A 13,696-nucleotide genomic window follows, 5' to 3' on the forward strand; every position below is an offset into this window, starting at 1 on the left:
GTTTTGAGAATAGGGAGGTTATAACTGGAGAAAGGAGAGAAAGAGTATTCGAGATGAAGGTGCTGATTTAAGAGCCATGGGGAAGAGTAGCAATGACAGATTGTGCAAAGAGATGAGAAACAGGAAGGGAGGGACTGGAGACCAGGAGAAAGCAATGAAAATGAGAGAAAAAGAAGTACTTGGTTAGCCATTAGCAGTGGTACCAAAAGGATTGATGAATCAGAAACTGAGATTGCTTTCAGAGTAAAATATTATTCAGTGAAAGAAAAATAAAATTAAATCAAATGAAACTGACTAGTGGGACACAAAGAAAGAAAAGACCAGAGACAGAAGACAGGAAGGAGGAGGATAACAAATTAGGGGTGTCTTTGTGAAGAGGAAGAGAAATCAAGATGTTAAGCCAGATGGGAAAGAAAGATAGATAAAAGATGGATAAACCTTATGTTTTCTACCACTAAAAGTAGACTGTGAATTGTAGGGAGGGCTGGAAAAGGGGTGGAGATAAAGAAGGGTTGAGGAGGACAGCTAGACTGTCTTGGCAGAGGCATTTTGACCATAATGGGTATAAAGTTTGGGACAAAAGGCATGATGAATGAGACTACATGAAGTGAGGTGGATTCCTTGAAGTAGAATGAAGAGTTCACCAGGTAGTACAGAAAATTTCCCATGAATCAGAAAGGGGCTGTGCTCCCTGAGTGCCAAACTTTACATTTTCATGACTGTTAAGAGTGTTTCTAACACACATAACATACATTTTGCCATGTAAACCGTGTATGTTTGGATAACTTATGTTATCCAATGAACGTTTTAAACAAAACATTCATCCAACCTAGATCAGATCCATCTTCCACTCTTACAGAAATTCTTGTTAATGACATTTTAAAGTAGTAGCAAGTCATTAGCCATCAACAAGGTTACAGGTAAGCGGTGCCTGTAATCCACATCCATGTAAAAGTCCTACTAAGATTATAGTACTTTGTGCTGCCATGACAGCATGATATGTATAGAAAAGGCTGATACTCCAAGCTATAATGTCTAAGCTATAAATAGCATGAGAAGAAAAGTATTTTAAGCAAATTATCTAAAAATTCTGAAGATGGATTTTTATTTTACTCTGAAAAATACACTTGTTGATACAGTAAAGGAATAGTGATAAGTCTACATACTTTTTAGTAATTTTTAATCTGTTCTTTAAACTGAACTCCCTTCAGAGCCCAGGATGAAACACACATAACTTCTAGGATCAGGAACTGACATTAACAGAAGAACCACACAAAAAGCAATAAATAAATGTCTGAAGACCTGAAGTGTAAGCAAATGTTTGAAGAATGTCAGACTGAAAACTACATATACTGTAAGCTGAGTGAAAATTTTGAGCTTAAGCAGAAATCCATACTGTGCACTCATAAAATACTGCAGCCTTGTGTCAAGGACCACTGTGATAAAATGCTGTTCTTCTTCCAGCCAGTTTCTGGGGGAATTTATCCTGGAATCCTATGAGGCTTAGCTGAAATAGGTGTAATCACACAGGAGTGCTCTCATCTCAGAATGACAATGTTTTACCACAAAATGTGATAAACTTCTATGACCATTCCACTGACCGAAGCAACTTTACAGTTACAGGTTTAATTTACTTTTCCAAATGACATATCACCCATGTCCTTTCAGGACCTCTTAGAAGACAGTGTATTTTGTAAAGCAACATACTGAATGTTCAGCTCACTTATAATCAAAACATTCAGCTAACTTAACATCAGAACTTTTGTAATTTGCCACTGAATACTGACAGGGTAATAGCTGCCAGCTAAATCACATATCACTAGTCAATGGATGTGTGGACAGCAACACCTATAAACACTGATCTTGTATTTGCAGGACCACACTCTAACAAAGCATATTCTCTTAATAGCTGGAACATTTAAATATTTATGTTGAGGGGAGTTTTTGCTGTTTGAGACACTCTGTCTCAGGGAAGTTCAATTAAATGACTCCCAATTACAAATTAAAATTCTTTAAAATTCCATGTCCAACCCTCCCAGATGATTTTGTAGAACTCACTCTCTACAGGGAATCTACAAAATTTTATCAAAGAACTAGTCTTAGCAAAGGACTTGATTTCCCAGCAGTTTCCTTGATCAGTAGTCAAAAAAACTAATATGGAGAAGATATTTGTAAGTATTCACAGAAACAGCACTATATTTGAAATTATAAATAAATTAAAAAAATTTATTCATATACCATAATGATTTGTTCACCTTACATGCTAGATTTTATGTTGAGAAATAAAAAGTCACACCTCAGTACACTCCTTCCTTATAAATTTCCCTTTTGGATACTTAATTGTCTTTGTCATATTACTGGGGAATCTTATCTCTTTGTGCTGCTATTCTTTAAATATCCTCTGTAGTAGAGGGCTATTGTCATACTCACTCTATAGATAAGGAATCTATCTTGGACACTGCCTAAAGTAAGTAGATAAGGACACATAATAAAACTAAATATATGTTTTCTGATTACTAAACCATTTCCTTAATGAATGGACCATCCATTCCATATGTTAATTTTCATTGTAAAATGTACAGAATCAAAATTGAGAACAATAATCAACCAAGCCACAAAAAGGGATCAGGCTGTCATTCTTTTCCTTTTGCATTTTATTTTATATCTAACAAATAAACAACATGAAAAGACAAGATAAATTTTCAAAGGCCTATTCCCTCTTTAGTGATATAGTTGTGAATGTTTGCAAAATAAATATCTGACTAAATAACCTGCTATTTATATGACAGCTATTCTTACTGGTGGTTAAACATTTATAAATCATCCTGAATATTTTTCGTGATTCCCAGTACTTCTCTGTGACCTTCCTGCTGTGCAAATCACCCACCTAAAAGTTTACAAATTGGAGAAGAAACAATTATACAGAGTCTCTTGAAATTCTTCACACAGTTCCCTTGTCACTTCTAACCATCTACTGGAAAATGTAGACAAACTAATCAATATTCTTTTTTCTAAATTGAAATAGAGAGGGAGTAGAAACACTTGTTTAACATGTCCAAAGCCTAAAAATAACAAGAAAAGAAGGGTGAAGAATTAAGCTTCTCGCAATTACTTAAGAGGTTAAAAGAACATAATAGAAGTGTGCTGAGTTGACCCTGGCTGGATGCCAGGTGTACACCAAAGCTGCAGAATTGCTCCCCTTCTCAGCTGCGCCGGGGACAGAAAATATAACAAAAGGCCTGTGGGCTGAAATAGGGACAGGGAGAGATCATTCAGCTGTTACTGTCATAGGCAAAACAGACTTGATTTGGGGAAATTATTTTAGTTTTTTACCAATCAGATCAGAGTAAGATAATGAGATATCAAACCCAATTGTGAAAAGCCTCTGCCCTGCCTGTTCTCCCCTTTCCCTCCTCTGTTCCCAGGCATGCTGGTTTGTCTAGGATAGAATTTATGTTTTTCAAAGTGTTGATAATACAGGGAAGTCACTGTTGAGCAAAGCTTACACTGAGTCCGGCTCTTTTGTGGTTCTCACGCCATCCCTCCAGCAAGGGGCTGGGGATGCACGGGGATTTGGGAGGGGACACAGATGGGACAGCGACCCCAGTTGAGCAAAGACACAGTCCATAAGATATGATGTCATGACCAATAAACAATAAAAGCTGTGAGAAGAAGAGGGAAGGACCAGTGTCGCAAGTTTTGTTCAAATCACCATTGAGGCTGGTGGAGCCCTGCTCTCCTGGAGATACCTGAACCCCTATCAATGGGAAGTGGTGGATGAATTCCTTATTTTCATTTGATTGCAAATGTGCAACTTCTGTTTTACCTATTAAACTTTACCTGTTTATCTCATCCCACAAGTTTTCTCATTTTTATTCCTCTGATTCTTTGCTCCATCTTGTATCTTGCTTTGGTGGGAGTAAGCAAGCAGCTGGGTGGGCCTTAGTGGTATGCTAGGGTTAGAGAGCAATACAAGAGAGCTTCAAGGAAACTTGGCTTTGGTGCCTGGAGCACCTCCTTGCCCTCCATCTTCACCAACTGTGGTTTCTGCAGAGTTGTCACTCATATCCTCACTCCTTCTAGCTGCTGCTGAGTATATATATATATATATATATATATATATATATATATACACACACATATACATATATATACATATATATTTAAGTGTGTTATTGCAGAGGCACTCCCACTATCCATGGTCAGCTGCAGGTCCATCTTGGAACCAGCTGAACCTGTTTCTTTTGGACATGGGAGAAGCTTCAAGCAGCTTCTCAAAGGCGCCATACGTGCAGCCCCCCTGCTACAAAAACCTGGCCACTTAAACCTGAGGAATAAGAAAAAATAGTGCTTCTGGCACTAGGAAATTACAAATTAGCTTAGTAACCACTAGACTTATTTACTTTTGAAAGAATAACCAAAAGTTAAACAAAAGCCTGTGACTGTTGTAGTGGCAATGTCAATTTGAAAAGTAGCAAATGAAGTCCCCATCTGGTTTCCAAGTCCATGTGCCTCCAGCAGATATGCCAGGTACTGGAGTGCACTTTCATTCCTTCTACCAATAATTAAAAACAAAACAAAAAAGATTCATCTACCTTTTCTTAGTTATACTTTTTCCCTAGCTTGCTTGGGTAGGAATGTGTATGCAGGGTTATACATTATTGAGGGATGCTAGGCAGATATTCTGTAGGTTAAGAAAGAGATCATTTAATATTAGGCATTAGTGCAGTTAGGAAATGTATAATTTAGACTAAAATCTAAGCTAGTGCATGTATAATATGTCAAAGCCCTTAAAAGAATACTCTTCTGCTGTAATGCCTCAGCTTTTTTCCACTGAGATTTAGCAAAAAGTCTTATACCACATGATAGCAAACATAATATTAAGCAAACAGCTTACACAATTAAGGCTGCATGCTAAAGAAGATATTAAGCATTCTCATAAAAGCTTCTAGCAGCTTTTAACAGTGAACAAAATTTGTAACTACAACTGAAATCTAGCTGTGACAAAATGAGATTTACAAAATTTTGTGCACAGGCATAGCTGGAGAAGAAGGGAAAGGTTATGGGAGGGCAGTAATTCATTTCAATAGGATCTTCATCATGAGGAAGCCTGCTGGCTCAGTCACAGCTGCCACAGCATCAATAGCCTTTTTGGGATCTTGTATTTTTCCTACTTTGATGATGTTGCTCTCCCTCATTAGGATTCAAATCCAATTGTTTATGCTGCCGCTCACTGTTACTCTTCTTTCATGCTGATTATTTCCATTGAATCTCATGTAAAATGGACAGAAGTTTAGAGAAAAATGCAGGCACTGACTGTTAGTGAAGCGGAAAAAGCTAAACTGTTGTTTGTTCCTAAAACATAGCTATAAGGATTGCATATCTCTCTCCAGTTCCCCAATTTTATTGTTAGTCACAGCTAGTGCCATAATAATTGATGAATTGAGCCTAGCAATTATAGACCACTTCTTCAGTACTGCAAAACATGTTTTGTGTGCATGCAGGTTCAAAATATTTTGCCATTCCTCAAAAATCAGCCTCCTTAATAATTTGATACTTACAAACCAACATTTTCACATGAAATCTATTCATGTAACCTTGATATTGCTTCCTCACTTTGAATTAATGAATGGAGGCCTGCTCCTTTCACTGCCACACATTTGAGGGCTACAATGTGACAGGTTCTCTTTGTTCCCTATTGCATATTCTCAATCTATCTATTAAGTCCTGCAATTGCTTTTTTACTATAAAAACCTATATCAATATCCAGTATGCTTGAAAAAAAATTATTTTCTCCATTCCCCAGCTTCAATTTGTCTGTAGTAATTATCCAAAAGTGCAGGTGAAGATGATGCTTTTAGTGATTTTTTTTCCTGACTGCAAACAGTTTCTACTTAGTTCTTAAATCCCTGAAACAATCACAATTATGCTCTGAGCTGGGCCCTGATCTTATGTTTCAGTAATAAAAGAAAATTCTCAGAAATCTGACAGGCAGAGCATGAACGGTACATAAAAGGAGTGAGCTTCCCAAAAACTGTCACCCTAAGAACATTTACCATGACTAAATGGGAGATACCTGGTACTTCATGAAGTGTTCTGCTAAAACATGCTTAGTATTCCTTTCTCTACTTAATTTTTATTGACAATATTTAGCCTCCAAAGTTAACTCACAGAACCTTTACATTGCTAATCAAGTCCAAACACAGAAGAAGCAAATGTTAATGATAGCAATTATCACCTTTCTCTCTCACACATACTGTTCACATAATGTAAATGATCCCTCAGCCAAGCCTTTTAGTAGCAATATGTCTGTAGATGTATGTGTGGGAACATCATAAAGAGGCTGCAAACAGAGTAAGGGTTGATATGTCTACACATAACACATAATCCAGTACTGCTGTATATTTCTTCTTGATGTTTGTTATTAATATGGGAAATAATTTTAGCACTGTTTAGATAGACTGCTTACATATTTTCATGTTACCAGATTCATATGCAGCCTGTTGAAGAAATGAGGGATTTTTTACATCCCCTCAGTTTTTCATTTATTTGTACATGAAGAAAAACATAATAATGAGAATTGTGAACTGCAACTCTAGGAAATTGCAAACCTAATAATTGTATACTGAATTGCAGCTGAAGTACTGCACTGCTAATGAGAATCAAAAATTCTCACTTCTGAGTACTTCTGTAAAAGTCTAAGGGTTATCCCTACCACTACATCTGAAAGGCCTCTCTCTGGACCTGATAAGACAAGAGAACAGGTGCAGAGAGGAGTATAAATTGGAGAAGTATTAGAGATCTGGAGATCTCTGGCACACTGGGGAAAAAATGGAGAGACTAAGTTCTGTCCTTAAAACAGAATGATTTAACATCCTTAAAATAAACATTATAAAAAATTATCGTCAGATAAACAGACATTACATTAGAAGTGGACAACAGTATATCCACAAAATACAATTTAAGAGAAAGCACAAATAGTCACCTGAGTAACGGATCTTGAATCCTTTCTTGCTGGTTGCATGATCAGTTGACCAGCGGAGATACAGCTGATTCATTTTGCTTGTGAAGTTCAGTTGCCCAGTATGATTTCCACTCAAAGCAACCAGTAAGGGGCTTTGCCCAGAAGAACCTTCAGAGATGAATAAAGAAACTACTGAAGTTTTAAAGTACGATGCGTTTAAGTCATTCTTTCAATATTGTAACTAAGCTGTGAATGTGAACGTGGTAGCATAGGAAATAGCCAGACACTTCCTTGTCAGAGAAATAACAAAGAGATCTCAATTTAATCTGTCCATCTGGTTTTAGGTTTTCACTAGAGAGCATTATAATTGCTTAATATTTCAATTTGTTTGTACCTAGATAAAAACAATCTAGGTACAAACAGATGGAAATATAAAGCAACTAAAGATTTCTCCATAAAACCTTTGAAAAAAGTAGTTGTTTAAAATAAAAAGAGGTATTAATTTTTATTTAACTCAAATACACTGAATGAGGGTCTGTGTCTGCTCCTTGCCCTTTTAAATCTATTATTTATTTAAGCTCTTTTCTAACTAGTGAGTGGTAGCAAATGCATACTTTGATATTGTACAGCTTGTACAATTTAAATACCACCATATTACATAATGAGAACAGAAGATAAAAAAAAAGCTCTGCCATGTGTAAGACAACCACAGTTTCATTTGGAATACACATATGTACAAGTGTTATGAATTTGCATGCTTCACTAGGACTCAGTTCTGTTAATTGCTATGTTTATTATAGTTCCATTTTAGTGTAGTGTTCATTTATGGTAAATACAAGATGCTGAAAAACTGTATCCTGGCCCTAAACCAATATCTTCACCAGAATAAAACCATAGAGGCACAGATAATGATTTCAGGACTATTTATATAAGAACATATATAGAAGAGAACAACAACAACAAAAATCCATTTATCAATCCAATCTCCAACTGGAACCTTTCTAAAACATGAAATGTCTTTTTTTTTTCCTCCATATGAAGGCAATGTTTTCTCCAGCTGAAGCACTCTCACATGCTCACCATGTCCCTTGCTCCACGTTTTACCAAGTTTAAGAAAGCTATGTCAACCAACATTATCTTGGTCAGAGTTACTATTACAAATGAAGAGCTTCTTCATTCATTTTTTGCTGAGTTTGAGCAGCTACAGCCTGAATAGGTCTTCTTATGTTACATGGAAATAGAAAAATAAAACTGAATCTAATGACAACTAAAAATTGAATACAATAAAATTGAAAATTATCAGCCCCAACCAGTTCAACAAAATAAAAAGTATCATTTTTGACTGGGACATTTCAGGTACAAAAGAGAGGCTATGGAAGCCACAAAAAACCTAAACATTAAAAATACTTCCCAGCTCTTAGGAACTGCATTTCAGTCACTCTAATACTACAACTAAGTTAGCGTTATTTAAAAAATTCTAAATAATAAATGCATCTACAAAATAAGAACAAATAAGCATTGCTTTAGGCACAGTTTGCTCAGTTTGTTTGTCATATTGCAGAGTTAGTGTTTGATGATTACAATGTAGGATAAATGATAAGGAATGCTAAGGTCAATTCCTATTTTTGATTGAGAAAATTATTTAGAACATGACATTTGACTCAGTTTCTCTGTGCTTCACTTTGGATTTTGTAAATCTGTTTTACACCATTGTTCCAGTTTGGAATGTAAATGTTCTTTTAAAATTCTCAAGGGACTAAAGAATGGACTTCTACAAATAAAGACTTACTACCTACAATAAGGTAAGAATCCTTATTAGTGATCATGAAATTATTTTGCAGCACCATATGCCATACCACATTTTTTAATCATTAGGAGATCAGAGGATTGATTCAATGTATTTTAGTTTTGCTTTGTTTTTCCCGGATTTGAGTTTCAGTTTCTGTATCTTACCTACCAGTCAGCTCCTCAGATTGTGTTCAGGAAGGTCAGCAGCATGACTCAGTTGTTCTTGATTCTGACATTTATTTAATTATTATTTCAGAGTTTGTCTATATAAGGAAACACTTAACTTCTGGTGTGGTGATCTGTCATAGGATATTCTTTTGAATATTAGATAAATGTTGGCATTATCTTCTATTTTCAGTGATAGATTAGTCTCAGTTTATTTCAGAGAGAAAAAAATTTCTGTACTAAATGAATGCTATTCAGTGTAAATACCTGAATGCCATAATTTCAAGTTCAAAACACTTTAATAATTATGATCATGTAACATTTATGGCTTCCGTGGTTTGGAATCCAGAGAGGGTTTTCTAAGGCTATGACAGGTAAGTGGGAATGGCTCATGGGCTTGTTGCTCCCACTTGACCAGGCTGACTTTACTGACTGGCTGCCTACCCTGATCATCATCCAGCTGCTGAAGCACCATAATGTACAGTGCAGTCAGGTGGGTGCAGTTCTTGCTGTGCTTTGCATTCCAAAGCTGCCTTATGAAGCAATCAGAGATGAGTGCCTTAGCAACACTAATTCTCTAAATATTTGTCTTGCAAATTTTTATACAGTTTCTCCATAAAGTTTGATGATGTATCTTTACCTTTTAGAGATAGATCAGTGTGGTTCTCCTAACCTAGATTAAATACACTTTTTTGGACTGCACAAGGCCCACAGTATGACACATATTTGTTTGCTGCAAAATGCAGCAGTATTTGAGTCTGAGTTATAGCCATCACTGGAAGCAGGAGAGCCACATCAGTATTGTCTTCTGCCCCTAAAAACTCATGCTGAGATGTCTAACTAATTAGCAAAGCACATGGCTAATGTGGCCACAGGGACACAAACAAGTATCTCTGCAAGGTGCTGCAATGGACCATATCTGAATATCAACTTGTTGAGAGCTAGCTCAGGAATCTCCACATGGCACTATAGTTGAGAGTTTATAAATATGCCATTATCTTTTTCACTTAAGGTTGCTGGTAGGTGGTAGAAAAAATTACTTCTGCAGAGCTGCAGTAGAGATGAATTTGTAAGAATATTATTTCATGCCATGAAATTAAAGTGCTTAAAAATGTAGGAACGACATTAGTTCTTCTCTCAGATCTACTCTTAATAATCTGGTTTCATTACATTTAAATTCAGAGGAAAGAAAACAGAAATATATATCAGGAAAATTATGTTGTTTCAACTGAATTTATCCAAAGAAAACAACGTGAACAGACCACTAGAAAAGTTCCAGTAACATTCCATATTGTCTTTGATACAAAATGGAATGGAAGAAAAGCCAGTCTTAATAGATTTTTTGCAGACTGTTTTTTGCACTAACCTGACATGGACCAGCATACATGTTATGAAGAAAAAAATGTGCTATGATATGGCATTTTTAAAAGCATCAAAAATATTGTGGAGTTTTAAAGGATGTTTCTACCAAAAAGTGAAAAAAATTAGTAATTTTAGACATTACATTCTAATCCGTCAGAAAAGTACTTAAGACAAGACACCTCAATAGATGTGACCTTTTAATATTTTTTCATGCTCTGAAACTCCCATAGTGAATATTCATCATTTCTATCAAACTTATCATCTATTCTAGGTTAATGAAGGAAGATATGATAATAGTCTCTAAATGTATAAAAATGTATTTAAGAACAATCAGAGACAAGTTATCCTTGTCAATCAATGAGAACATAATAAGTCATAATAAGATCAGAATGAGGTAGAAAATAAGAATTATGCAGGGGCCTTTGAGAAGTAACAATGCATTTTTCTGCTCTTTGTCCCTAAACAGATGAACGCTTCAACAGTGGTATGTTCAAACAGTGAACAACACTGGTCTGCAATGCTATGGAGAAGCCAGATAGGGTATTTGAACTCAAATTCCAGTATTAAGACTCAAATAATTTTATTCATTTGGACAAATGTAATTCTAACCCCAAAATACTTCTTCACCAGAAATGAATAATTTTGGATCAGCATGTTAACATCTCCTTTCAGACACCTGCATGAATTTTGCTGGAAACAGAAATCTATGTGACTTTCCAAGGGAAACTGCAGTTGTTCATGCTCCTCTGTAACAATACCTAAGAAAATTTAAAATATTCTCTGTCTTGAATACATCTATAAAAACTTGCATTGGCTAATAGATTTAGATTTAAGGCAAAAGTAATAGGAATTATGAATTATTGTTTTATTTTCAGATATATCACTCCATTGTGATCCCAAAATTTGCAAATCAAGGCCCACTCCACCCAGTGTTTGATCTTGTGTAATAAGATAGAATTTAAATCTTTCTTACCATCAAATACCTCCAGCTCATCAAACTGCTTTTCACTTTGAAACATTTCTACAAAAATGGAGATGTTATATCCTGGCTCAACCTTAATAGTCCAAGAACATGTCTGAGAGTTGGGGTAGGTGCCTGGATAGCCTGGACTGAGGATCACTCCTGATGATTCCGTACGAATTTCATTTGCTGGACATTGTGCTAAAAAGGACACAAAACGAACACTAAGAATAGCAATGAAACAAAGTGCTTCTTCTCCAGTAAATGCATGCTTCAGGGTCAGTTTCCAAATGAAAACATGTTAAAACTATATTCTAGATGGAAGGGGGAAAAAATTCCCTATAATATGCACAGAAACAGGACCACTTTTATAAACTCTGATTTATGAAACATTGTATTAGTTTATAAAATACAGTAAAGCATCTATCCAGAAAGAAATATGTTAGAGACTAAAGTGGTTTCAGTCACGGAATTCACATATGTTGGTGCAATCATTCACAAAGGTGAGGTAAAAGTAACAGTAAAACTTTTTATTTGGAAACTGTATTCTATTTGAGATCCTAAAAAAATGAACCAACTTTAGAACTGAAGCCTGTTACATAAACATGACAACATATTGAAACATCTAGACATACCAGATTAATTTACAGTACACAAGTTTTATGTAAAGTGTTCATTTTCAAGATAAAATGCTCCAAGTCACCCAAGTAAGACCTTCTTACTAACTACTTCCCCTGTATTTAAAGTCTGAACTCTAAATTTCACCTGGCATTCATAGGTATTCATGACCTCTGCATACTGAAAGGAGTATAATATATTAAAATACTGTAAATTTTATATTCTAAACACTGGTTTGATTAGGAAGTTTTGTCACTATTTAATATTTTGCCTCTCACATAGAACTCATTTTTTCAAATCTGTTTCCTGATATGTTTTGTCCACAGTTTCATAATATATGTTCATGTTAACAATATTTTTGTGTAAGATTCACAAATATATCTAGACAGAAATGTATTCCTGGAAATCATCTGTCATAGTGCCCAAGGACTTAAATAAAGTAAAGGTTGTAAGAAAAGTGAAAACAAAACAACAGAGGGAAAAGTGACCAGCAGAAAAAGTATACTGTGGGGGGAAATCCACACATAAATATCAGAAACAAACATTTAAAACAGGACCATTTCCCTCAGAAGACCTTTTGCAGACTTGGAGGTGAAATTTAGGTTCAGTTGTAGCTGAGAAATTTCTTCAGTCAGAGAGAAAAATGTCAGCCAGTGAAAAGGAGGGATGTAATATGCAAGTGAGAATAGGGCATCAAGCAGGGGAACAAGATCTGGGTTGGGCAAAGGATTGTGCACAAATAATTTTTTTTTGGCATATATCCCTTTCTGCTATCATTTGACTGCACTGGCTGCAGCACACAGTATCCCTAAGAGGCAAAGCCATCTTTCATAAAAGATCCTAAGAAAGGGAAAGCCTGTGGGACAATGGTATATAAGGCAGCAAGAATCCTTTAGACAATAATCCAGGGATTGCTTCTTGAGGTAGAATCACGTGTAGTAAAATGACACCCAGAAATTTCACATGAAATTCTGTATAAGAATACAGCATTGCATGTGTTTAATGACAGTAGCTTCTTCTCTCACTCTCCTAAAATGAAACACACTGCTACTTTTACTACCTCTATTCTTCAAACTAATACAAGAATAACTTGGGAAAATGCTGTCAAAAGGTGCTCTGACTCATAAGTTTGCAGAAAACACAAGTAAATCAGCAAATACTCAGAGAAAAAAATTGGGCAAAAAAATACCATCAGATAAATGACAATAATTTTCCCCACAGCATTTCCTGTCTGACATGAATAAAAGTACACATCACTGATGAAGGGTAGCTGACATGACACAGTTCCACAAACTGCTTTATCCTGTGGTTTCATTCCTTATGCTATTTTAAGAAGGGAAAAGGCGTTATACTGATCCAGTATCAGCTTACTTGAAATGTTTATTAAAAATGGTAACATTCATGAGAAAAACTTGAGAATTAAAAGCCTATCTTCAAAAATTACAAAAATTACAAAGTCAAAAATTACAAGTGCCCTGGAGAAATAAGTGATGCTGTTTGACTTTTCACAGCAAGACACAGTGATTCTTTTCAACATTGGAAAACTGTTGCCTCTTTGGATAAATTATGGTCTAGAAATGGCTACAATAAACTAAACATGGCAAACAAGAAGTTGCAATGTATGGGTCACTTGGAATGGGACATGGGAGTGTAGGAAGTACATCTGCAGTGGTTTTGTAAACATGCCATATCTAAAACCTAGCAGCACAAATGCTAAGGATACAAATGTCTTTTGTTGCTTGTTTTTCTTCATCATCTTAGGGAGTTATGGAAATAACCATTGGTCAAATCACTCATGAAACCAACTATATAGTAGTCATTCAGATTTGGGGTTTGCA

At 35.6% G+C, this 13,696-nt stretch overlaps 1 protein-coding gene across 1 annotated transcript in view; it reads right to left on the reverse strand.

Annotated features, from left to right (window-relative positions):
* Positions 1–13,696, reverse strand: part of CSMD1 (CUB and Sushi multiple domains 1) — a 1,067,119-nt gene that overhangs the window by 83,794 nt on the left and 969,629 nt on the right. Inside the window, exons 47-48 of the mRNA XM_059468452.1 lie at positions 11,253–11,441; positions 6,986–7,132 (exon numbers count right to left, since the gene is read on the reverse strand). Of these exons, the coding sequence (XP_059324435.1) occupies positions 6,986–7,132; positions 11,253–11,441 (336 nt within the window). The remainder of the gene's footprint in view (positions 1–6,985; positions 7,133–11,252; positions 11,442–13,696) is intronic.

Source organism: Ammospiza nelsoni, chromosome 3, assembly GCF_027579445.1.
Source record: "Ammospiza nelsoni isolate bAmmNel1 chromosome 3, bAmmNel1.pri, whole genome shotgun sequence".
NCBI lineage: Eukaryota > Metazoa > Chordata > Aves > Passeriformes > Passerellidae > Ammospiza > Ammospiza nelsoni.